Source organism: Colobus angolensis, unplaced genomic scaffold (assembly GCF_000951035.1).
Source record: "Colobus angolensis palliatus isolate OR3802 unplaced genomic scaffold, Cang.pa_1.0 Scaffold362, whole genome shotgun sequence".
NCBI lineage: Eukaryota > Metazoa > Chordata > Mammalia > Primates > Cercopithecidae > Colobus > Colobus angolensis.
This window is the reverse complement of record NW_012116955.1, coordinates 222147-249215: the sequence shown is the minus strand read 5'-3', so window position 1 is coordinate 249215 and position 27069 is coordinate 222147. Positions and strand designations below refer to the sequence as shown.

Genomic DNA, 27069 nt, shown 5'->3' with positions numbered 1-27069 from the left:
AGGGGAGGGAGTTCCCCAACCCCCTGTGCTTCCCGGGTGAGGCAATGCCCCACCCTGCTTCTCCTTGCCCTCTGTGGGCTGTACCCACTGTCTAACCAGTCCCAATGAGATGAACCGGGTACCTCAATTGGAAATGCAGAAATCACCCACCTTCTGCATTGGTCTTGCTGCGAGCTGCAGACCGGAGCTGTTCCTATTTGGTCATTTTACCCGGGAATCAAGAATTTTTTAACTTTCTGATTTACTTCAAAATCTCTGTCTTGTTCATAAATCTTTGTAATTGACTACATTGTAGTCAGACTTCTTTATGGTATACACTTTAATCATTAACATGGGAAAGGAGGGAGAAGAGAGGAGGGGAAACATGTAACATTTTTTTCTCAATTTTGTTATTTTTCTAATTCACATTTTAGAAGTCTAAATATATTCTAGACATGTAGAAAGTATTTTAATTCTGGCAGTCATTAGTAGCACATTGGCACTTCAACCTCAGCTGCTCAGAAGCCTGCCAGTAGATTGTTTAAAGTTTTTATGCCTTAAGGAACAGCTGCACTTTACAGCAGCACTTGGTTTCAGTTTTTACATTTCATCTGAAATACATTCATGTGATATAACTTGTTAACTTTCAGCTAGCTGGAAATCCTTAACTCTTCTTATGCAATACATTATACATAGGATATATTGGCCAAACCAAAACAATTTCATAATGACAGAGAGTGCCATTACTAATTACAACAGGACAACAAGTGTGAAGAAAGGCTATCATTTCTATTGGCTTTAAGTAAACTCCTCTTCGGATTATTCTTAACATCCGAAGGTTTAACCTTCTTAACATCACCATCTCAGTGGCTTAAAACAATTACTGTTTTTTTAATGTTTATGATTCTGTGGGCTGGCAATTTGGACTGGAATGGCTAGGAAAGCTAGGATGCCTGGCACAGCTGGGCCTTTCTCCACATCAGTTCTCATTCTTCAGAAATTGGTCACATTCCACATGCAAAATGTGCTCATCACCATCCTAGGATTTCAAAAGTTTCATCCCACTAATAGCAGCAGGTCCAAAGTTCAAGATATTGTCATCTAAATCTGGTCTAGATGCAAATGACGTTTCTTGGGTTTTGCTCCTTGGTGGAGCTCATTTCTGTGTTCCCACACATCAAACATACAATGGTGAGGCAGGGACAGAATAAACGCCATCAACATTCTCATTCAAAGCTGGAGTAGGAATCATATGGCTCTAAATGGTACATAGCAATTTTGAAATCTCACAGGACACATGTTGCCAGGCCACCTACACGGGGAAGAGAAGGGAAGGGAATATTCTTTGAGTAGGGCCCATTCAGTTTCCTCAGGGTGGTTCTGTAGTTCATGGTTCTTTTTTAGGCTTTTGGTTTTGCCCTCTGGGTTCTTGGCTCTGTCCTCTGAGATATCCTTCCTCTTTCATAAGAAATGATCTGTATTAGCAGCTGAATAACTTTCTCAGTCTGCTTACTGACTACAGAAAATTGAGGACCCAGATAATTATTTTCATTTTGAAGTGTCTCTATCTTAATAATCCAAGATAGTACCATGCCCTTAAAAACTCTTTAGACCTTCTCTGTATCAGATTATAGTCTACTCAATGTGACAGAGGCTCCATTCACAATTCTTTTCAAAATAGGCTCCTTCCTATATTGGCTGGCATGGCAGAATGTTGTGCGACCAGTTCCTTTTGTCTAGTTAAGGTGATCTATTAGTCTTCACTTTAAATCATTCAGAGATTTCTGAAAAAGTTATTAAAACCACACACTTAATTTGATCTTTGAAGACCTTATTGCACATTTTTTACCAGCAAATCCTGTGTCCTATATTCTTTCAGTTTTGCTCACAAACTGAACATTTTCTTCCCTAGCTCTTCTCTGTTTTAGACCTTATTATATAACCACAAGAAACCAAGTCAGCATTCTGCCTGGAAATCTCATTAGCCAGATTCAGATTCACAAATTCATTATTTCAATTTTCTCTATTCTAGGTTACTGAAGGTGTCACTTTGGTCTTATTTATTTATTTATTTATTTACTTATTTTTGCAGGTTATTCCCAATTTAAGTGTTTTTGAGTTTCTTTCAGCAATATTTTGTATTTTCCAGTGAGCAGGTCTTACACATGTTTTCTTAAATATGTCCCTATGAGTTTTGCATTTTGGGCTGGTATTATAAATAGAGTTGTATATTTTGTTTCATTTTTAACTGTCCGTTGCAAGTATATAGAAGTACAATTGATTTGTGTATATTTACTTTATAACTTGTGATTGTGTTAAGTTCATGTATTTTTTTTCTACTGGGATTTTTTTTGGTAGATTTCTTAGTATTTTCTATGTACACAATCGTGTGTACAAATAAAAAAGGTTTTGCTTCTTTTTTTTTTTTGAACTATATTTCTTTCTTTTTCTTGCCTTATTGTAATAGCTAGCGTCTCCAGTATAGTGTTGAGTAGAAGTGATGAGGGTAAATATCCTTGTCTTGTTCCCTATCTTAAGTGAAGAGCACTCAGTCTTTCACTGCTAAATATGCTAGTATATGTGGGTTTTTCTTAGATGTCCTTTATTGCGTTGAGGAAGTTCCTTTCTGCTTCTAGTTTACTGAGATTTTGTTATGAATGGGTATGTTATATTGTATTTAAATTATATCTTGATTTCAAAACTGATTTAATAAAAGTGATATTACATATTATACAAACCAAAACTTATACAGGGCAATGTTCTTAGTTTAAGAAACAACTTAAACTGTGTAAAGTTAAAAATTTTAAGAAAACACTAGTAAAGGCTAAAAAATTTATTTTACAGTCTGTTAACTCTCATAGTAAAGGCAAAATAAAACTGTTGTTTGATGGTTTTGCTTTTGGAAGTGGAAAATTAAGAAAGGAATTGCTATCTTTCCATTCTTTAAGCTAGTATTTCAAAACTAAATGTTATTTCTCTGTGTGATTACCTTTGTCTGTAAAATCTCAGTTGAACTTTTCTAATTAACACAAATGAAATATTTTGATTTTTTTTTTTTGTTTTCCTCAGAATAGTCTAGAATGTTAACATTTAGGAATTATTTTTCTTTCCTTTTTTTTTTTTTTTTAATTGCGACAGAGTCTCCTTCTGTTGCCCAGGCTGCAGTGCAGTGGTGTGATCTCGGCTCACTGCAACCTCCACCTCCCAAGTTCAAGTAATTCTCCTGCCTCAGCCTCCCAAGTAGCTGGGACTACAGGTGCGCACCACCACACCTGGCTAATTGTTGTATTTTTAGTAGAGAGGGGTTTCACTGTGTTAGCCAGGATGGTCTTGATCTCCTGACCTCGTGATTGGCCTGCCTCGGCCTCCCAAAGTGTTGGGATTACAGGTATGAGCCACTGCTCCTGGGCAGGAATTTTTTTTCTTATTTGGTGTATAAATACTACAGTATATTCTATGTAACATTAAGTAATTACCCTGTAGGTTAATTCTGAATCAGTATGGTAAGATTTTATTTCTATTTTTATCCCTTTTATACAGATGAAGAAACTAAGGCTCAATAAATGACTTGGTTATAGTTACTTCTATTATGGTACTTTTTTAAATAGGAGTTACTTAAAGACCCACTCTACATTGGACTACGGCAGAGAAGAGTAAGAGGTTCTGAATATGATGATTTTTTGGACGAATTCATGGAGTCGGTTTCTTCCAAGTATGTATCTTTATTTTATCTATATTTTAGTCAGTAACAATAATGTAACAGACTATTAAAAAATCAAAGATTTATGCAATATGGTTTAATAATTAGAAGTAATTTGAATGCATATATCCTATCTATTTCCTCATGACTGTTAACGGACAAATGATAATATCATGTGTCTATCCAGAAAAGATTATCTCTGTTGCTGTCCCTGAATCTACTTTTTTTTAACAAGAATCTTTAGAACCTGTGGCTGTTGAAATGCATGATTATGGTAAAGGAGACAGTGACCTGTGACTAAATTACCTGCAAACCTTTTTATGTTTACTGACAATCTATACTTTCTGGTTGATGATAAAATCTGATCTTCAGTCATCTTTGTGGCTGATATTTGACTCCTTTATGGTCAACCACCAGCCACAAAGGAAAAGCAGAAAAAGAGGTGGGGATTGAGCATGAGTTGGTAGAGTCCACAGGGGTCCAGAATGGAGCAAGAACAGGGCAGTCCATCATGATCCACACGTCTCTGATTAAAACTATAATATTTGATTAAAATGGAGTACTATATAGGTTGAGTGTCTCTTATCTAAATCACCTGAAACCATTAGTGTTTATGCAGATTTTGAAATATTTGCATATATATAATGAGATGGTACCCATATCTAAACACAAAATTTATTTATGTTTCATATAAATCATATACACATTGCCTAAAGGTAATTTTATGCAAAAGTTTAAATAATTTTGTGTGTAAAACCAAGTTTATGTACATCGAACCATCAGAGGCAAAGATGTCACTATCTCAGCTGCCCATGTGGACGATATACGGTTGTTTGGCATCACCATTATCCCTGACTCTGAATTTTATATGCTACCAATAAGCAATCTTTTTTTGTACTTATCACACATAAATCCTTAACAGCAAAAAACATAGTTAATATACCACTAATGCAATGAAAAAAATAATGTGTTTGGGGTAACTTGTGGCATCATATCAGCGCTCAAAAAGTTTCAGATTTTGGAGCATTTTGGATTTTGGATTTTTTGGATTAGGGATGCTCAACCTGTATTTTCATCTTTTCAAGTTGACATTTGTTTGTGGGCCAGATGCTATAGTAAATTTTTCCTTTTTTTTTTTTTTTTTTCAGAAAAGAGGCTCCCACCATAATTTAGTAATATATTCGAAGAGAATTTTATCACACTGACAGTCATCCCTTGGTTACTGTATAACCACAGAAACCACATGCTATTTAAAAACACATATGTTGCCTTGGTTTTTCTTAGAAATAAAGTCATCACTAGAATTAACTGTAACTAGAGACGCACTTCTGGTTTCTTTTTATTATAATGTTTATTTTTAAGAAGTTGTATCCAACAGCAGAAAGTGCTTTCATCAGCTTGCACAACATTTAGAATGCATTTAACCTCTCATTACTCAAGGTTTTAATGCTGAGTACATTTGCCAATTAGTATGGACTACATTTTAGAACCACATGTTTGATTTATTTATTGTAATTATTTAACCTATTTCATTAAACTATACTTATTTATAGAAATAGTTGAGAAACTCTGCATTTTTTTTGAGATCACATAGTACAGTTAATTTCTAATAGCTTTTCATGTTTAAAGTGCCTTATCTTGTGAAACGCTCATGTAAGGTTTTGAAATTATCCAACTTCCTCAGTAGCACCATTAATCAAGAGATTGTATAGATAATAGTGTAAGGTTGTATAAAAGGAATGGAAATGCAATCTGGAATAAAGTCTATCTAAATAAGACAACTTTAACAAACAGACGCTGCTAACAAGTTAGGTGCACGTAAGGGCTGATGAAATAAGGGGAGAAGGAATTTTTATTATTGGGAACCAATGAAAAGTTTTTGGGAAAAAATGAGATATGAGTGAATTTTGAATATTTTGTGTCAATCCAGAATCAGAAAAACTGTTGTTTTTTTAATGTAGAATTGAGGAGTTACCTAAGTTCTTTGTAAGGAAACAGGGATTGACAAGTGTCAACAATAATTTTAAATGTAGAGATCACCTATAAATCAGGGGTTGTAGTTCCAGAGAAAAATGCGAAAGACTAAAAAAATACCTTCTGTCATAACATTGTTTCAGGAAAATGATTTAGATGTGAAACCTAACACTACCCAATTAAATTGAGAAGTTGTACTGAAGATAAACCCAAGATTATTTTAAAAAGAAACATAACTTAAATCAAAGTGGGAAATGATTGTTACAGGTTACCTAGACATCAGACTCTGAGATAGAGTTTATTAAGGAGTACCCTTGGGCCGGGCACAGTGGCTCACACCTGTAATCCCAGCACTTTGGGAGGCCGAGGCAAGCGGATCACTTGAGGCCAGGAGTTGGATACCAGCCTGGCCAACATGGCGAAAACCTGTCTCTACTAACAAATACAAAAACATTAGCCAGGCATGGTAGTATATGCCTGTAATCCCAGCTACTCGGAGACTGAAACACTAGAATTACCTGAACCTAGGAGGTGGAGGTTGCAGTTAGCCAAGATCACACCACCGCACTCCAGCCTGGGCAACAGAGCAAGACTCTTTTGAAAAAAAAAAAAATGGAGTACCTTTGGGATAAACCTCTTTGGAAGAAAGGGCATAGTACAGAAGTTATAGTGCAACATGGACCCACCAACAGCCATGGATAACTTAGTTGGGACCACCCCTGCATGCTGTTTAGATACTTACATGGACACTAATTTCTGCCCATCAACCTCCCCCTCTTCCTCCTTCAATGCTGTGTTGTTTTTTTTATTTGCCATCTTGGTAGGTTTGGGGTAGAGCAGCTTTAAATTCTTCCTCTTGGTCTTCTCCACAATTAGAGCTCTTCACTCACAGGCTGAGGATTTGATGAGAGTCTTATGGCACTTACCAAGTCTGTCTTTTCTGATTACACATTTAGGGTCTGAAGAATCACCACTAGGTGGATCTGTGGTCACAGTGGACCTATTATGAGCCAGACTTTGGCTGGGGCTCCATTTATTACTGGCTCCTATAAGCCTCTACTCTAACAGGGAAAGGGGAACAGCATTTTGATGCTTCAGGTCACCAGGTATCAGTGTCAACTGTGTGCTCGTTAGTCCTCAAACATTTGGATAGTCCTTCTCCAGTGCACAGTTACTTGGGTAAAGTACTGTAGTTCCCTGTGGCTAAATATTGGGGGGATTATTATCCTATACTCTTGTCATGGTGTTAAAAGGTTCTTTCTTCTGGGAACTAGGCCTCTTCTTCAGTTTGTGGGTTCTGGGTCTAAAAATTAACTCAGGTTTGGAAGCTGAGCAAGAGATTGTAACTTCATTGGGGCAGCTACACTCAACTTTGTGGTCATTCATCTTTGGTTTCTTTTGATGGTAAATATTGAGTAGTAGCTTTGTTAGCTCTCTGTTTTGCCTCTAGGGATGCAAGATTCCATTAATTATCTTAGTAACGTTTTGTGGGTTAGCCAGCCACACACACACACTCCCCACTTTTGCCACTCTTATGATAGTTGTGTCTACCTGGCTTCTGATGGTTAAGCATTCTCACTTGGTCTCAGCATCCTCATTGCTATCAGTCAGCCTGGTTATATATCATCCTTTTCTTCCGTCACTCATGACCTTCAGGGGAGAACCACCTCTGAAATTTTTAGTAATGTTGATGTCTTCTCATTGGCATATTCCTTATGGCTTTGGGAAATGGTGTGTTTTCTGGGTCTTCCTGTGGTATATATTCATCTTAAGGATTTTCTGGCTTTTAGCTCATGTCTATATACCAGACTGCCCAGTTCTCTGAGCCTCGCAATCCCCTTTTCTGCCATCTGCCACAGCATTCCTGGCATTTCAGTCATACTAGTATCAGCCATTAATTTGTCCATGTTTCTAGGAACCATCCTAGCAGTGAGTTTGGACCATCTTCTGGGATTCTTGCCCATGTTAAATCCTGCATCTCAGGAGAGTGCTTGCAAATCAGTAAGCTCTTCCTTTTCTTAGGTTCCAGCCCTTTTAATCAAACACCCTCAACATTTAATTCTACATGTATTCTCCTGGCTAATACAGACTATCTAGGTCTTGTGGCTTCTTTGGGGTAAATCTCTTTCTTTCTTTATTAACTCTAGTGTGTCCCAGATAGGTTATATTGTGATAAAACCTTAGTTATTGGCCCAGGGATCTGCAGGGGAGGCAGAGGTAGATGGTAGTTAAGGGGCACATGTTATCTTATAGGGGTGAAATCTCTATCCTTATCATCCCAAGAAAGAAGGGGAAGGCCACTTTGTGATTCCCCTAGGTTAGAAAGCACTGGGGGAATCTGGGGATTCAGGATTTCAGAAGACATCAAACCAGACATCCCATTCCATGTGGCAAATTCCCATTCTTTTCTAACTAGGATTCTGACTTAGCAGATCTGCTTTCATTGAGTTTGGGAGCTTGAATATTCTGATCATTAAGCCCTGTTTCTGGACATAAACTTTCTTTACCCAACAGCTACAGAAGCTGAGAACATCTTTGTATTTATAAAGAAGGCCCTCTGGCTTTCTTCTTGGCAGTTACTTTCTCTGAGCTTTCTGTGTTTTTTCCATTGTCCTTATAGTTACTACTTCTCTCATATTTCTCAAACATCTGAAATACCATTCTAACTAAGATGTTCCCTTCCCAACATCTCAGCTCACCTCTGGTGAGTTTTAATAGTTGGACTGCTACCTTGGACCGGGTGTGTGCTCCATCTTCTACCAGTGGTGGGGTCCTCATTACCACTGTGGCAGTGAGTTAACTAGCACCAAAGCCCCATCTTATTACCAGCTTTCTCAGACTATTCCAAGATTAGGTTACCTGGGAGGCGCATTTGGAAATGAGATTTAGTATTTAAGAAGTTTTTAAGAAGTGCCCTTGAGACTAAACTCTGTGGAAGAAACAGCAAAGGAAGCAGGAATGGGCAGAGGGAGAAGTTGAGCTGCCTGCAGGCACGATGACAGCTTTCCCTGATCCTGTGGGGAACTCTGAAGCTACAGTGGCTTTTCAGAGTTGTTACCAGCTGGGCTGAGATGGTCAAGGCTTTATATTCCTGCATCAGTTAGTCACTGGATGTGGGTCACTCTGGGGAAGAGCGTAAGTCATGGTCTATGGTGAAAGGACTCTGCAGCTGAGGCAACCCCCAGGACAACAGTTGGGGGATCTGAGAGGCATATCATGATATTCAATGTAATTACTGAATTCAGAAAGTAATGATTAATTAGCTTGGATATTAATTAGCATCTCTAGTGGAGTAGCACAAATCTATTTCCTAGTACTGGCCTGTCCAATAAATGTATCAATTGGACCTAGTAATTCTACGTCTGAGTATGTAGGTTAAGAAAATACTTTAAGAATACAGGTAAAGGAAAAATTTGAAGCCCAACATACAGAATTTCTTCTCTTTGCTTCTAGGATAGCACACTCCCCTACCTCACTGATTGTTACTTTGTAATTTTCCTCAGTTTATTCCTTTTCATCTTCCCTACTCCCTGCCACCTATATACATTAAAATGCTTCCGGGCTTGAAGCTTGAAACTTTTCTTTTTGCTGTTTATCTCCACTTCCTTGGTAATCTCATCAAGTCATACATCTTTATATTTGTGACTCCCAAATCTTTATCACTAACCTGTACCTCTTCTCTGAACTTCAGAATCCTGTGGTAAAACTCCTCCTTGACATTTCTACTTAGATCTGTAATAGACGTAGCATGTGTAACACGTCCAGACTTGGACTCCCAATCTCCCACTTACCCCCAGCCCTGCTCCTGATGCAGCCTTTCCCATCTCAATAAATGGCAGCCCCATTCTTCCTGTTCCTGTGACTAAAAATGTTGGAATTACCACTTTGTACCCAGGCCACCTGCAAAACTTAGTAGCTTTAACTTCAGAATGTATCCAGAATCTAACCTTTTCTCATTGCCAGTATCATTACTTCTCTTATCTGAACCTCTTTTCCCTGGATTATTGCAACAATTTTTTAACTGTTAATGAAATTCTACTTCCTCCTTTATTGCTCTTTAGCCTGAAAATTCTGTTTCACTGCTTCCTCCTTTATTGACTTTTAGTCTTCCTCAACACAAAAGCTGTGATGATTCTGAGTTAGGTAATTTCTCTGCTCAAAACCCCAGGAAAGCTTATCATTTTATTCAGAATAAAAACCAGTTCTTGCAATAGCGTAAAAGGCCCTGGGACTTCTGGCTTCCTGTTACCTTTCTCACTTTATCTCCTGCTAGTTTCCCCCCTTGCCCAATTTGTTGTGACCTGTTTGCTATTTTTCTAATTCAAACTAGGTCAAAGCTTGCCTTTCTGTCTACTTGACGTCTTCACCATACCTGCCTCTGCCCAGTTTTCCACATGACTAGCTCTATCACCTCCTTTAACATTTCCTCAGATAGCCCTTTCTCAGTAAGGACTTCTTTGTCTAACCTATGTAAAATTTTACCCTCAGTCCACTTTCCTCTTTTCATACGTTTATAAATAGCTGACATATTTTATATTTAATTATTTATGTTCTGTCTCTATTCATGTACTGTTAAGTTCTGTGAAAGCAGGGAGTTTTCTTTTTCTTCCACTGCCATATCCCTAGTTTCTAAAAAGTTATCTAGTATGTGATAAGTACTCAATCAATATTTGTTAAATGAATGAGAGAATTTGATTTGTTTTGTTTATATAGCTTAAAATGAAAGGTATGAATGGAAGAACTTATTAAAGAATTTCTTTTCATGTGATTGAATTTCAGGAAATATTAAAGCTCTTAAATATGTAGTGTTTGTTTTTGTAGTTGTACTTCTTATTGTATCCTTTTTTTTTTTTACAAAATCAGTTGCCCCTGAAAATTAAAGAAATGTAGAGGCAACTTCAGCTTTACTGCCTAAAATTCTCTATATTAGAATTTCATTAATTATTATTAACTAAATGAGAACAAAAGCTTTACCTCAAGTAAGCTTTAAATAACTAATATTAAATTTTTTAAATGGAATAAATAACTAATATTCAACAAAGACTGTATTTTAAATATTTTTTCTTTTTTGTTTTAAATGACAAAAATTAAAAGTTATTGGGAAGCACTAGGAATGGCCATAAACATGGTTATTATACTACACCCTCCTTCAACCTTGGCTGCCATCACAAATTGTTCTGTGATCTATCACATAAAGTTTAAGAGAAATAATCTTAGTCTGAAGCCATATCATCTACCATTTGCTGCCAGGTGTGATAATGGAGTTTTCATGAAATTATGCTTTTTTTGCTGAGTATGGTTGAACAAAAGTCTTGGCTGTGTGCCTGAAACAGACCAGACTAGTCAGAGAAGCTATCAAGTTGGTAGTCGTCCTTGAGGGTCACATACCAGATTTCAAGATATATAGCCACTGAATTGTCATGGCCAGGATATACTAAATTTATTTTTTCAATTATTAATATCCTCTTTCCTAAAGAAGGCATCAAACATGTAAATTAATATGTACTGTTCACCCTTACTCGGGGTTGCAGTTAGACAGAGTTCCCCAACTCTACGCTAAATCCTTGGCTTCCTAACAGGGAAGGGCCTTTTTCTACTGCCCTCTTCTTTCTGCCATTTCTTCTGCAGTTAATATCATGGCTGACTTTCTGTGCTATGTTTTTCCACCCATTCTAATAATTTCTTTTTATGCCTGATCATTTTTTAGATGACGAGGATGTATTTATAACTATTTATAACTTACATGATTTTATCTATAAGTCTATGAGGCTCTTTAGATTCCAGCTGTCACTTTGATCAGCATGAATTACTTTGCTTTTCATAAGAAATTTAACGAAATCATATGATTATTTGGGATAACACCTGCTATTCTTCCTTTGTGGACTCAAGGTGAAATAACCCGCTGAAAAAAATAAAATGCAAAGAATGTCTGTCAATGTGAAAAACATCAGCGGTCGTGTTACTAGGGAATATGACTCAAATCAGGTTTCTGACTCAGAATTTTTTTCCATTTTCCCATCCAAAGAAAGATCAGATTCACAATTAACTATAGCCATATTTTCCTTAAAATCCCAACTATTTCTATTTATACCATTCTCTCTACTTTTTTTTCAAGTGAACAAAAATGGTGGGTCATGAAAGAATTAGAAATCTAAAGATATGCATTATGTGTATGTATGTATAAATACATGTGCACTTATATTCCATAATGGATTTAAAGTGGATATATACTTCGGTATTTTGATATTTGATTTGCATCCCTGTCAGTATCCCAGTCCAACCTTGGAGAAGCCAGAACTTTAGCAAGTCAAGTTTACTGTTTCTTTCTGAACATGGTTTACAACTCTTCTTTTTAGATACTTTTTGTGCCTAATTCCATTTTATTCTAATCAATTGCATAAATTCCACCATTCCTTTAATATGGATATAAATGTTTTACACTGTTTTTATTCTGGTTACATGAATCTTGTGCTTGCATTATTTCATTTAGCCCTATTTTCCTTACTAGAATATAAGCTGTGTTAGAAACAGTACTGTATTATCAAGGGATTGCTTTTTTCTGACTATCCCATATTATATTTTACCCTATAGTAGGCATAAAAGAACTGCTGTTGAAAGCATTATTTAAGCATTGAGTCTAATGTTCCTGAAAGTACAGTGACATATATCTGAAGTAAAAGTAGCTCCCCAACATAAACTAGAGAAAGTCACAATTTTCTAAATAAAGAATCTCTGCCTATAGTAAACTAAAGATTTGAGTTTTAATTATATAGATACATTTATGTTTTAGGTTGTAATTTTATCTAAAGAAAATAAACATTTTAATAAATTCCTGTTGTATCCATTGTCACCTATCTTTTTCTCTTGGAATTTGTAAACATTGACATTTATATAGAGAAAGGCCTTAATATTTTATCTGAATTTATTAAAGCTAAATTATTAGATTATTAAAGGTAATCATTATGATTTGAAAATAATCTGTATATCATGTTTCTTTTCTGTATCTCTCTCTTTTTATTCTCTTAACTTTCATTTAGCAAGATTAAGCCCAGTTTCTTAAAAGCTTATGTTTCTTACTGTTTTCCATCTGTATTCCTACATGTAAAAAATTAGAAAATAAGAATAATACATCTGCTCATTGGTAACATAAAAAAGGAGACTCAATGTGATTTCCTCAGTTGTAGATTAACCTAAAAACAAAACAAAAAACGCAATATCAATAGCAATATCTTGATTGAAGTACATATATTTTCATTATTAGAGATTAAAGATGCTGTAAGGAAAAGAATAATTAAAGAGGCAAAGTTAGAAAGTTGGTTTGGGGGTAAGATCAGAAATTAAGGGTACTTTTTTGGTTCTCTAGGAAACTGAAACCCTAATTGCAACTAATATCGTATCTGGACCTAACATTAGTATTGACAGTCAGTGCATTTCAGTTAATGAAAGCCAAAGTCCTTATAATGACCCTCAAGACCTGATATGGCCCCCTTCCTCACCTCTATGATGTGCTCACTTTCCTGCACCCACATTCTCCACGCTTCCTGTACTGTCATTGAACTCTCAAGGCATGTTTCTAACTTAGAATATTTTCACTTGCTTTTCCCTCTGTTTAAAATATTCTTCTCCCAGAAATGTGTTTGGTTAAGAACTTAATCTTTTTCATATATTAGCTCAAATCTTAACCTTCTTCTGAGTTTTACCCTGAATACCCTATGTAATACTGAAACCTGTCCCATCTTCTCCCTACCCAGGCTCTCCTGATCACCCTTGTTTCACTCTAGTTTTCCTTTTTTAAATATCACTTATTACCATTATGCATTTATTATGTTTATGCTTATTGTGTGTTTCTTCCACTAGAAGGTATACTCTCAAGGACAGGGATCTACTTTGTTCATTTTATGTATCAATGCTTGGCACAGAGTAGATAAACAATAAATATTTGTTGAACTGAATTGAGATACTCAAAGGGAGGCCACATAAGACAATGTGAGTGGTTTTGCAGAAATCTTTCACCATTACTAGAAAATTATTTCATTCAAACATGCCTTATTTTTATTGAATTACTAGCATCATTTTTATGTGGAAAGGAGAGCCATCAGCACATGGTAAGTGATCAATGCCCGATTGTCTCAGGTCCCAGGAGCAGATTATCCCTCAAGGAATTAGAAGTTAGTTCTAAAGTTAGTATGTTACATAGAGTAATCTAATGACACTTAATGCAAGTTGGTAGTAAATATTGTTTGAGCTGATATATGTCAAAGTCTCATTATTTAAAGCTACAACAAAATTTGTGTAAAATTTGCCATAATCAAAATGTAAAAACAAAATAATCATTCCTATTGCCAAGATGATCACATTCTAGCTAACTCAGTTTTCCATGATTTGACTGTTACTGTTATTTCACTAACTATAAAGCAAGCCAGAATTAACACAGTGTGCCGTGTTTTTGATTTAACTATGATGTAGTGATTAATTCTCAAGAGTGTTTTTCTTTGTGGTATCCACAGATGGTGACCCACTTTTTTCATATCCTCATTAAAATAATATCATATTCTGCATATACATGGTAAAAATGCCACATTTGTGAATAGAAAACAAAAAAAGGCAACTGTTAAATTTTTCTTGACCAATATTGTTAGATTGGGATGTGTAGAAATGTAGATGGAAAGAAAGGCTAATCCTACTGAGCACATGTCGGAATGGTGTTGCCTGGGACAGGTTTGCAGTCCATTTCTTCAGAGGCATCATAGAATGACATTTCCTAATTCAGTTAATTTACCGTAGTTTGGAGCCTGACTCTCAGCTCAGGAAGTTTAGAAATCTGATTTTGACAGCTTGCAAAGCCCATATCTCAGGTGCATGTGATAAGTAAAACCTGCACTTTGGAGTCAATCCTCATCTCCACCAACTAGTACATTTGTAACACTGGAAAAATTACTTACCTTCCCCAAGGTTTAATTTTCTTGCCTGTAAATTGGGAGAAAATAGTAATAGTACCTTCAATAGTACCTTCAGACAGTTATTATGATGATTGAGAGAAAACATATAAAACAAATTACTTTTATCAAGTGCTATAAATAGTAACTATAATTTTTATTTTTCAGGAAGGATTACTAGGGCCAATAATTTAGTTAAAAGGTGTAGGCTGGCAAATTTGGCTTAATAGTAAATGGAGCATTTAATAGTTAGAATTGTCCCCAAATAAAATAATGTATATAAAAGTACTTGTGCATAAAAATTACTCAGAGGTTGTTATTCCTTATTGTTTCTGTTGTTAATGTTATTTGTGAACTCTCCGTCACTATAAGAACATGGACAGATGTGCTTAAAGATATAAATATTTCTACTTTCATGTGAGATGATGGATTAGAATGAAATGTCTCTAAAGTATTCCAACTTTAGGATTCTATGGAAGTGCTAAAAAAATCGTACTTTGTTTCAACATTCAGGACTGGTTGTTTCATAAAATTCAGTGATTCAGCCATGCTTGTGATCATTATGAGTCAGTTGAAATTGATCATCACAATATATTTGACCCAGAGGAATAAACTTCTCTTTCAAAATTGTAAATTATTTTGTTTTGCATAACAAAACAACTTTAATAAACTTCAGTAAACTTTAGCTTTCCCTTGCTACCCAAAGTTTATTTCATAAAGAGCTCAAGGGACAATTGGCAAGGTAAATAATTCAAAAGAAAAATAAGTTCACAAAAAGTTTTTATTTGCTTTGCATTCTATTCCCTATGCTATATATTAATTGTACAATTAGCTTCAAAGTAAGTTTGTAGTAAAAATTACATTCACAATAAAAAAGGTACATAGATACAAGCAACTGTCAAATTAACTTTGCAAAGAATAAGATGTGGGTTTACATAACCCATTTATGCCAATTGACTAGACTAGTTCTCAACTCTCTCTTTTGTTGAAACATCTGTATCAGTATCATCTGATTGTATCATAAAGCAGATATGGAAATAATTTATTCTTCTTGGGTCTCTTCTATGACCCCATTATTGTCCTGTGCATTTATCTTAAGAGCAGATTCATTATTAAATCTATCCAGACAATTTGTCTATCATGTCCTTGATCCATTTCCATAACCATAACCCAGTTTCTATAACCATAACCCAACTTGAACATTTTATATCTTTAAACCATCTCGGTAACTTCTGATTGTCTTTAGGATCACATTAATAAGTATTCAGGAACTTACCTTTACCCCGCTATTGACTGTATTCACCTACATATAAATACCTTTGTAATCTGGCCCATGCACTTCACCTTCCTGTCTTGCCATCCTCCACCCTTCCGTGTATCCTTTACACTATTGTATAAATAAATAGTTTTAATTGCCTGCACATGTCATTGTTCTGTCACACTTCTCCTCTGTATAAACTGCTCCTTCTTCCCCCAGTGCTTTTGCTTATTTAATTCATGCTTATCTTTCATCACTCAGGTTAAATATCTAGACTGGATTAGAGAAGTTTTCTGTATAGTATCCTAGCATGTATACACTAAAATAGCATGCATCACACTGTATTGTAATTATATTTATTTATTTGGCTTAGCATTAAGTCATCAATATATTAGAGGTCAGGGCCTCGTTCTTTTCCATCTTCCTTTATAATATATGTTGTTACTGTGATACTTCGTTTAAATAACTTTAAGTTCAGGAGTACATCTGCAGGTTTGTTATATAGGTAACCTTGTATGATGGGGGTTTGTTGTACAGATTATTTCATCACCCAGGAACTAAGCATAGTACTTGTTAGTTACTTTTTTTGCTCCTCTCCACCCTCCTCCTCTAAGTAAGGTGCAGTGTCTGTTTTTCCCTTCTTTGTGTTCACATGTTCTTATAATTTAGCTTCCACTTATAAGTGAGAACATGTGGTAATTTGTTTTTTGTTCTTGCATTAGTTTGCTGAGGATAATGGCCTCCAGCTCCATCCATGTTCCTATAAAGGACATAATCTCATTCTTTTTTAAGGCTGTACATTTCATGGTGATTATGTACCACATTTTCTTTATCCACTCTTCTATTGATGGGCCTTTAGGTTGATTCCATATCTTTGCTATTTTGAATAGTGCTGGAGTGAACACACATGTGCATGTGTCTTTGTGGTACATTGATTTATATTCCTTTGGGTACATACCCAGTAATGGGATTGCTGCGTCGAATGGTAGTTATGTTTTTTGCTCTATGAGGAATCTCCACACAGCTTTCCACAACATGTGAACTAATTTACACTCCCATCAGCAGTGTATAAGTGTTTCCTTTGCTCTGAAATTACACCAGGATCTGTGTTTTTTGATGTTTAATTAATAGCCATTCTGACTGGTGTGAGATGGTTATCTCATTATGGCTTTGACTTGCATTTTTCTAATGATCAGTGATAGTGAACTTTTTTCATATATTCGTTGGCCGCATACATATCTTTTTTTGAAAAATATTTGTTGGCCAGGCACGGTGGCTCGTGCCTGTAATCCCAGCACCTTGGGAGGCTGAGGTGGGTGGATCACCTGAGGTCAGGAGTTCAAGACCAGCCTGGCCTACATGGTGAAATTCTATCTCTAGTAAAAATACAAAGATTAGCCAGGCATGATGGTGGGTGCCTGTAATCCCAGCTATTCGGGAAGCAGAGGCAGGAGAATTGCTTGAGCCCGGGAGGCGGAGGTTGCAGTGAGCTGAGTTGAGATCGTGCCATTGCACTCTAGCAGCTAAGCACAACTCCATCTCAAAAGAAAAGAAAAGAAAAATATTTGTTGATGTCCTTTGCCTACTTTTAAATGGGGTTGTTTTTTGTTTGTAGATTTAAGTTCCCTATAGATAATGGATGTTAGACCTTGTCAGATGCATAGTTTACAAATATTTTCTCCCATTCTGTAGGTTCTTTGTTTACTCTGTTGATAGTTTCTTTTGCTGTGGAGAAGCTCTTTAGTTTAGTTAGATCATATTTATAAAGTTTTGCTTTTGTTGTGATTGCTTTTGGCATCTTTGTCATGAAATCTTTGCCAAATCCTATGCTCAGAATGATATTTCCTACGTTATTTTCCAGGGTTTTTATGGTTTTGGGTTTTATATTTTAGTATTTATTGAGATGATTCTTGTATATGGTATAAAGGAGTCTAGGTTCAATCTGTATATGGCTAACCAGTTATCTCAGCACCATTTATTGAATAGGGAGTCCTCTCCCCACTGCTTGTTTTTGTCAGCTTTATTGAAGATTAGATGATTGCCTGATACCAAAACCTGGCAGAGAACCAACAGAAAAAGAAAACTTCAGGCCAATATCCCTGATGAACATTGATGCAAAAATCCTTGATAAAATATTGGCAAACCAAATCCAGCAGCACATCAAAAAGCTTATCCACCGCAATCAAGTCGTTTTCCTCCCTTTAATCCCTGAGATGCAAGGTTGGTTCAACATACACAAATCAATAAATGAAATCCATCACATAAACAGAACTAAAGACAAAAACCGCATGATTATCTTAATAGAAGCAGAACAGGCCTTCGATAAGATTTGACATCCTTTCATGTTAAAAACTCTCAATAAACTAGGTATTGATGTCACATATCTCAAAATAATAAGAGCCATTAATCATACTGGATGGGCAAAAGCTGATTACCCTTGAAAACTGGCATAAGTCAAGGATGCCCTCTCTCACCACTCTTACTCAACTTAGTACTGAAAGTTCTGGCCAGGGCAATCAGGCACGAGAAAAAAATAAAGAGTATTAAAATGGGAGGAGAGAAAGTCAAATTATCTCTGCTTGCAAACAACATAATCCTATACTTAGAAAACCCCAAGGTCTCAGCCCAAAAGCTCCTTAAGCTGATAAGCAACTTCAGCAAAGTCTTAGGATATAAAATCAGTATGCAAAATTCACAAGCATTCCTATACACCAAAAATAGACAGAATGCCAAATCATGAATGAACTCCCATTCGCAATTGCTACGAAGAGAGTAAAATATCTAGGAATACAGCTAACAAGGGAAGTGAAGGACCTCTTCAAGAATAATTACAAACCACTGCTCAAGGAGGTAAGAGAGGACACAAACAAATGAAAAAATCTTCTATGCTCATGGATAGAAAGAATCAATATTGTGAAAATGGCCATACTGCCCAAAGTAATTTATAGATTCAATGCTATTCCCATTAAACTACCATTGACAGTCTTCACAGAACTAGAAAAAGCTACTTTAAAATTCACGTGGAACCAAAAAAAAGCCTGCATAGCCAAGAAAATCCTAAGCAGAAAGAACAAAGCTGGAGGCATTATACTACCCTACTTCAAACTATACTGCAGGGTTCCGTAACCCAAACAGCATGGTACTGGTAAAAAAAAAAAAAAAAAAAAAAAAAAAAACAGACACATAGACCAATGGAACAGAATAGAGGTCTGAGAAATAAGACCACACATCTCTAACCATCTGATTGTCAATAAACCTGACAAAAACAAGCAATGGGGAAAGGATTCCCTATCTAATAAATGGTTCTGGGAAAACTGGCTAGCCAGATGCAGAAAACTGGAACTGGACCCCTTCCTTACACCTTATACAAAAATTAACTCAAGATGGATTAAAGACTTAAATGTAAAACACAAAACTATGAAAACCCTGGAAGAAAACCTAGGTAATACCAGTCAGGACATAGGCATGGACAAAGATTTCATGACAGAAACATCAAAAGCATTTGCAACAAAAGCAAAAATTGACAAATGGGATCTAATTGAACCAAAAAGCTTCTGCACAGCAAAAGAAACTATCATCAGAGTAAACAGACAGCCTACAGAATGGGGAAAATTTTTGCAATCTCTCCATCTGAGAAAGGTCTAATATCCAGAATCTTCAAGGAACTTAAACAAATTTACAAAAAAAAACCCAAAAAACAAAAAGAAAACCGCACAACCCCATCAAAAAGTAGTCAAAGGACATGAACAGACACTTCTCAAAAGAAGACATTTATGTGGCCAACAAACAAATGAGAAAAAGCTCAACATCACTGATTGTTAGAGAAATGCAAATCAAAACCACAATGAGATACCATCTCATGCCTGTCAGAAGGGGATTATTAAAAAGTCAAGAAACAACAGATGCTGGTGAGGCTGTGGAGAAGTAGAAACTCTTTTACACTGTTGGTGGGAATGCAAACTAGTTCAACCATTGTGGAAGACAATGTGATGTTTCCTCAAAGATCTAGAACCAGAAAAGCCATTTGACCCAACAATCTCATTACTGGGTTTATACCCAAAACAATATAAATCATTGTATTATAAAGATACATGCAAGCGTATGCTCATTGCAGCACTATTCACAATAACAAAGATAGTGAATCAACCCAAATGTCCATCAATGATAGACTGGATAAAGAAAATGTGATATATATACACCATGGAATACTATGCAGCCATAAAAAGGAATGAGATCATGTCCTTTGCAGGGACATGGGTGAAGCTGGAAGCCATTATCCTCAGCAAACTTACACAGGAACTCATAAGTGGGAGATGAACAATGAGAACACATGGACACAGGGAAGGGAAGAACACACACTGGGGCCTGTCAGGGGTGCAGGGGCAGGGAGAGCATCAGGATAAACAGCTAATGCATGCAGGGCTTAATACTTAGGTGATGGGTTGATAGGTGTAGCAAACCACCATGGCACATGTTTACCTATGTAACAAACCTGCACATCCATCACATGTATCCTGGAACTTAAAATAATATTTTTTAAAAAAGATTAGATGGTCATAAGTGTGCAGCCTTATTTCTGGACTCTCTACACTGTTCCATTAGTCTCTTTGTTTGCTTAGGATTGCCTTGGCTATTCAGGCTTTTTCATGGTTCCATATGAACTTTACAATAGCCTTTTCTAATTATGTGGAGAATGTAATTGATAGTTTGATTGGAATAGTGTTTAACCTCTAAATTGCTTTGGGCAGTATGGCCATTTTAATGATATTTAGTCTTCCTCTTCATGGGCATGGAATATTTTTCTTTTTGTTTGTGTTGCCTCTTATTTCCTTCCGCAGCGTTTTGTAGTTGTCAATATAGAGCTCTTTCAACTCTGGTTAGCTATATTGCTAGGGTTTTTTAATTCATTTTATGGCAATTGTGAATGGGATTGAGTTCCTGATCTGGCTTTCAGCTTGGCTGCTGTTGGTGTATTTTTATGTGCAGGTACTTTTACATCCCTTAGGTAGCAAGGGAAAGCTAAAGTTTATTGACGTTTATTAATGTTATTTTCTTATGCAAAAGAAAATAATTTAAAATGTTGAATGAGGAGTTTATTCCTCTGAGTTAAAGATGTTGTGATGATCAATTTTAGCTGACTCATAATGGTCACAGGTATCACTGAATCACTGAATTTTATGATACAACCAGTCTTGAATGTGGAAACAAAATACAACTTTTTAGCATTTTAATAGGACTCTGAAGTTGGAACACCTTAGAGATGTTTAATACAGGTGATTTTTATACATTGATTTTGTATCCTGAAACTTGGCTGAAGTTGTTTATCAAATGAAGGAGCTTTTGGACTGAGAAAATGGGGTTTACTAGATATAGAATCATGTCATCTGCAAACAGGGACAGTTTGACTTCCTTTCTTCCTAATTGGATGCCTTTATTTCTTTTTCTTGCCTGATTGCTCTGGCCAAGACTTTCAATACTATGTTGAATAGGACTAGCGAGAGAGGGCATCCTTGTCTTGTGCCGGTTTTCAAGGGGAATGTTCCCAGCTTTTACTCATTCAGCATGATGTTGGCTGTTGGTTTGTCATAAATGGCTCTTATTATTTTTAAGCATGTTCCTTTAATGCCTAATTTGTTAAGGGTTTTTAATAAGAAAGGATGTTTAATTATATGAAAAGTCTTTTCTGCATCTATTGAGATGAGCATTTTTTGGTATTTAGTTCTGTTTATGTGATGAATCACATTTATTGATGTGTACATGTTGAACCAACTTTGTATCACAGGGATGAAGCTTACTTGATCGTAGTGGAGTAACTTTTTGATGTGCCGCTGGATTCAGTTTGCAAGTCTTGTTTTTCTTTTTTTTTTTTGAGTATTTTTGCATCAGTGTTAATCAGGGATATTGGTCTGAAGTTTTTGTTGTTGTTGTGTCTCTGCCAGGTTTTGGTATCAGGATGATGCTGGCATCATAGAATGAGGAGGAGACTCTCCTCAATTTTTTGGAATAGTTCCAGTAGGAATGGTACCAGCTCTTCTTTGTACATTTGATAGAATTTATCTGTGAATCTTTCAGTTCCTGGGCTTTTATGGGGGTGGTAGGCTATTTATTACTGATTCAATTTTGGTGCTCATTATTGGTCTGTTCAGGGGTTCAGTTTCTTCCTGGTTTAGTCCTGGGAGGGTTTATATGTCCAGGAATTTATCCATCTCTTCAAAGTTTTCTAGTTTGGGTGCATAAAGGTGTTCATAATAGTCTTTAGTGGTTATTTGTGTTTCTGTGGGATCAGTGTTGACATCCCCTTTGTTGCTTCTAATTGTGTTTATTTGGATCTTATCTCTTTTCTTCTTTATTAATCTTGCTAGTAGCTTATCTGTCTTATTAATTTTTTCAAAGAACCACTCCTGGATTTGTTGATCTTTTGAATAGTTTTTCATGTCTTAATTTCCTTCAATTCAGCTCTGATTTTGGTTATTTCTTGTCTTCTTCTAGCTTTGGGGTTGGTTTATGGAGGCTGGAGAATTGCTTGAACCCAGGAGGCAGAGGTGGCAGTGATCTGAGATTGTGCCATTGCACTCCAGCCTGGGCAACAAGAGTGAAACTTCCATCTCAAAGAAAAAAAACTAGATTTCTTGAATTGGATTTCAATGCTCTTCCAACTCTCAATGATCTTCATTCCTATCAGTATTCTGAGTTATATTTCTGTCATTTCGGTCATCTCAGCCTGGTTAAGAATCCTTGCTGGAAAACTCTGTTGTCATTTGGAGGACAGAAGATACTCTGGCCATTTGAGTTACTCAAGTTCTTGCTCTGTTTTTTTCTCATCTCTGTGTTTGAGTGTTCCTTTAACTGCCATGTAGATTGAGTACAGTCAGTAGAATTCTTTTCTAGATGTCTCTAGAGGGCTGAGCCTTTGTGCAGAGTCTATTTCTAGCTGTCTTCTTGTCTTTGATTTCACATGGGGGTATGTTACCAAAGTATTTTTTGGTGTTGAAGTTTTGGAGTGTGATCCAGTAGGGGGCACTTAAGCATAATGGTCAGTAGGTAGGCTCTTAATCACGTGGCTCCTCTATATTTAACCACAGCTGCAGCCGTGCTCCCTCTTAATGCTCTGAAAGTGGGTTCCTCTCCTATTTGAATACTGGCTGCAGATTGCAACTTGGCACTCTGGGACTGCACGCCACAGCTCTGGAGCAATCTCAGTGTTTATGTTCCCTCTCCGACTTGGAAACAGCAATGGTTGTGGCTGAGGGTCTTTCACTTCCCCTTTTCTTCTGGAGCTCTACCCCAGAGAGATGTGGCACTGCAATGTGTCAGTGTAATTGGCCTGGGATAGGGAGACTGCACTGCCTAGTGCTGAGCAGGGGGTAACTGTAGGAGACAGATTGGCCTCCCCTCCTTAGGGTAACTGCAGCTTGCTAGAGATGTGGATGAGGCACGAGATTGGCCTCCCCTCCTTAGGGTAACTGCAGCTTGCTGGAAATGTGGATGAGGCACTTAGGGTCTTTGCTCCTTACCAAGTCTGAGGACAACAGGGGCAGTACCGCTACAGAGGCAGTGGCAGAAGGGCTTTTGGTTGCCCCTGGGTGCTCCACATCCAAGAATTGTTTAGCTGCTGGGAGTGTTCAGCCAAGGGGTTAGGCAGCTGAAATGCTGGCCTGAGCAGGGGACTCTGCTTGTTTGGGAGCAGGGGATCCAGGCCTCATCAGGAGGAGAGACTGCTCTCCTCTCTGTGTGGTGACCGTGGGTGCTGTAAGCTTGGATAGAATACTTATTAGGTGGTCAACAACTGGTTGTTGAATGAGGGCTGAGGTAAAATCTTAGAGTTGGAATGTCAGAGATGGTGTGTCTGAAGACTCTGTAAACTTAAGGGAATTGGATGATTACTTGAAATTAATTCAGAATTCTGGATGATATAGTGTTTCTTTTTTCCTATGGATTTACAGTGTAAAATTCGCAGTTCTTAATAAATGAGCAAAGCATACATAGAGTAGTTGTATATTTGTCCAGTGTTTTGGAAAAGTATTATGTATGTATTTCAGTGGCATAAGAATTTCTTGTATAGAAAGTAAAAGTTTAGCCTCATGCATGTCCCATACTTAATATAATTTAATATGCAAGCATTTATGTTGTTTTCTGGTTACAAATAGTTGAGGATAATACCAACCTTAGCCCTATTTTAGTTTTCTTATTTAAACTCTGGATTAGACTATAACTGTAGTCTCTGTCTAGAAGTATTTATAGCTAATATAAATCTCAAGTGCACACAGATAGTAAATAGATGCTATAACTAAATGCAAAAGAAGAATTAAAATGAGTATAGTAGCTCACTTCAGTGATGTTTTTTATAAAAGTGACTCTGGAGAATTTGTATGTTAGAGATGTCATTTGGAAATAGGAATTGGGCAAAAGAGAAATTGAGGAGATACCCTGGAACGAAGGCAAATGTAGTGAAACAACTGAGTCAGAAGCAGATATATTATGACAGCTCCTTTCACTTAGTTCATTTCACCCCTTTCTCCATCCCACACATTTATGCAGTTGATTTCCTAGGCAAAATTCATTTCTATTCTATTCAGTTTATTTTTTTTTGTCCTGGTTAAAGTGTTAGGCACGAATGAATCTTCAGTTTCAGTAAAACATACCTAAATACCTAAATAAAAATTTTGCCTATGGGAAATTGTAATATTATTTCACTCATATGCAATATCTAAAGTAGGCAAAATCATAGAAACAGAAAGTAGAAACAGAAACTAGAAAATGGTTGCCAAAAGCTGGGGGAAGAGAGGAGGGAGAATTAGTATGGGTATAGAATTTCAGTTTTGCAGGATGAAAAAGTTCTAGAGATCCGTTGTGCAATGTTGTGGATATACTTAACACTCCTGAACTGTACACTTAAAAATGATTACGATGGAGGTAGCTTCCAAGATGACTGAATAGGAACAGCTCTGGTGTGCAGCTCACAGTGAGATCGATGCAGAGATGGGTGATTTCTGCATTTCCAACTGAGGTACCTGGTTCATCTAATTGGGATTGGTTGGACAGTGGGTGCAGCCCACAGAGGGTGAGCCGAAGCAGGGTGGGGTGTCGCCTTATCCGGGAAGTGCAAGGGGTCAGGGGATTTCTCTTTCCTAGCCAAGGGAAGCTGTGTCTGTACCTGGAGGAGCGGTATGCTCCTGCCCAAATACTGTGCTTTTCCCACGATATTCACAACTGGCAGACCAGGAGATCCCTTCCCACGCCTGGCTAGGTGGGTCCCACGCCCATGGAGCCTTGCTCACTGCTAGCGCAGCAGTCTGAGATAGACCTGGGACACTGAAGCTTGGTGGGGGGAGGGGCGTCTGCCATTGCTGAGGCTTGAGTAGGCAGTTCTGTGCTCACAGTGTCAGCGGAGTGGCAGGGAAGCTCAAACTAGGCAGAGTCCACCACAGCTCAGCAAGGCCTACTGCCTCTCTAGGTTCCACCTCTGGGGGCAGAGCATATACGAACAAAAGGCAGCAGACGGCTTCTCCAGACTTAAATGTCCCTGCCTGACAGCTCTGAAGACAGCAGTGGTTCTCTTAGCACGGCATTTGAGCTCCGAGAATAGACAAACTGCCGCCTCAATTGGGTCCCTGACCCCTGTGTAGCCTGACTGGGAGATACCGCCCAGTATGGGCCGACAGACACCTCATACAGGTGGGTGCCCCTCTGGGATGAAGCTTCCAGAGGAAGAATCAGGCAGCAATATTTGCAGCTTCTGCTGGTGATACCTAGGCAAACAGGGTATGGAGGGTACCTCCAGCAAACTGCAATGTAACTGCAACTGAGGGGCCTGTTAGAAGGAAAACTAACAAACAGAAAGGAATAGCATCAACATCAACAAAAAGGACATCCACACCAAAACCCCATTCATAGGTCCCACCATCAATGACCAAAGGTAGATAAAACCACAAAGATGGGTAGAAACCAGAGCAGAAAGGCTGAAAATTCCAAAACCCATAACACCTCTTCTCCTCCAAAGGAACACAACTCCTTGCCAGCAAGGGAACAAAACTGGACAGAGAATGAGTTTGATGAATTGACAGAAGTAGACTTCAGAAGGTCAGTACTAACAAACTTATCTGAGCTAAAGGAGCATGTTCTAATGCATTGCAAGGAAGCTAAAACCCTTGAAAAAAGGCTAACTAGAATTACCAGTATAGAGAAGAGCTTAAATGATGGAGCTGAAAACCACACTAAAAGAACTTCGTGAAGCATACACGAGCTTCAATAGCCGGTTTGATCAAGCGGAAGAAAGGATATGAGTGATTGAAGATCAAATTAATGAAATAAAGCAAGAAGACAAGATTAGAGTAAAAAGAGTGAAAAGAAACAAACAAATCCTCCAAAAAATATGGGACTATGTGAAAAGACCAAATCTACATTTGAGTGGTGTACCTGAAAGTGACAGGGAGAATGGAACCAAGTTGGAAAACACTCTTCAGGATATTATCCAGGAGAACTTCTCCAACCTAGCAAGGCAGGCCAATTTTCAAATTCAGGAAATACAGAGAACACCACAAAGATACTCCTCAAGGAGAGCAACCCCAAGACACATAATTGTCAGATTCACCAAGGTTGAAATGAAGGAAAAAATGTTAAGGGCAGTGACAGAGAAAGGTTGGGTTACCCACAAAGGGAAGCCGATCAGACTAACAGTGGATCTCTCTGCAGAAATGCTACAAACCAGAAGAGGTTAGGGGCCAATATTCAACATTCTTAAAGAATTGTCAACCCAGAATTTCATATTCAGCCAAACTAAGCTTCATAAGTGAAGGAGAAATGAAATCCTTTACAGACAAGCAAATGCTGAGAGATTTTGTCACCACCAGGCCTGCCTTACAAGAGCTTCTGAAGGAAGCACTAAACATGGATAGGAACAACTGGTACCAGCCACTGCAAAAACAGGCCAAATGGTAAAGACCATTGATGCTAAGAAGAAACTGTATCAATTAATGGGTGAAATAACCAGCTATCATCATAATGACAGTATCAAATTTACACATAACCATATTAACCTTAAATGTAAATGGACTAAATGCCCCAATTAAAAGACAAACTGGCAAATTGGATAAAGAGTCAAGACCCATTGACATACTATATTCAGGAGATCCATCTTACATGCAAAGACATACATAGGTTCAAATAAAGGGATGGAGGAAGATCTATAAAGCAAATGGAAAGCAAAAAAAAAAAAAAAAAAA

The 27069-nt window shown here is 37.2% G+C and overlaps 1 protein-coding gene across 3 annotated transcripts in view; it reads left to right on the top strand.

Annotated features, from left to right (window-relative positions):
- Window positions 1–27069, top strand: part of ME1 (malic enzyme 1, NADP(+)-dependent, cytosolic) — a 235038-nt gene that overhangs the window by 128727 nt on the left and 79242 nt on the right. For all 3 annotated transcript variants that reach the window (XM_011953475.1, XM_011953473.1, XM_011953474.1), the window contains one exon: window positions 3588–3691. In XM_011953475.1, coding sequence (XP_011808865.1) covers window positions 3588–3691 — 104 coding nt within the window. The remainder of the gene's footprint in view (window positions 1–3587; window positions 3692–27069) is intronic.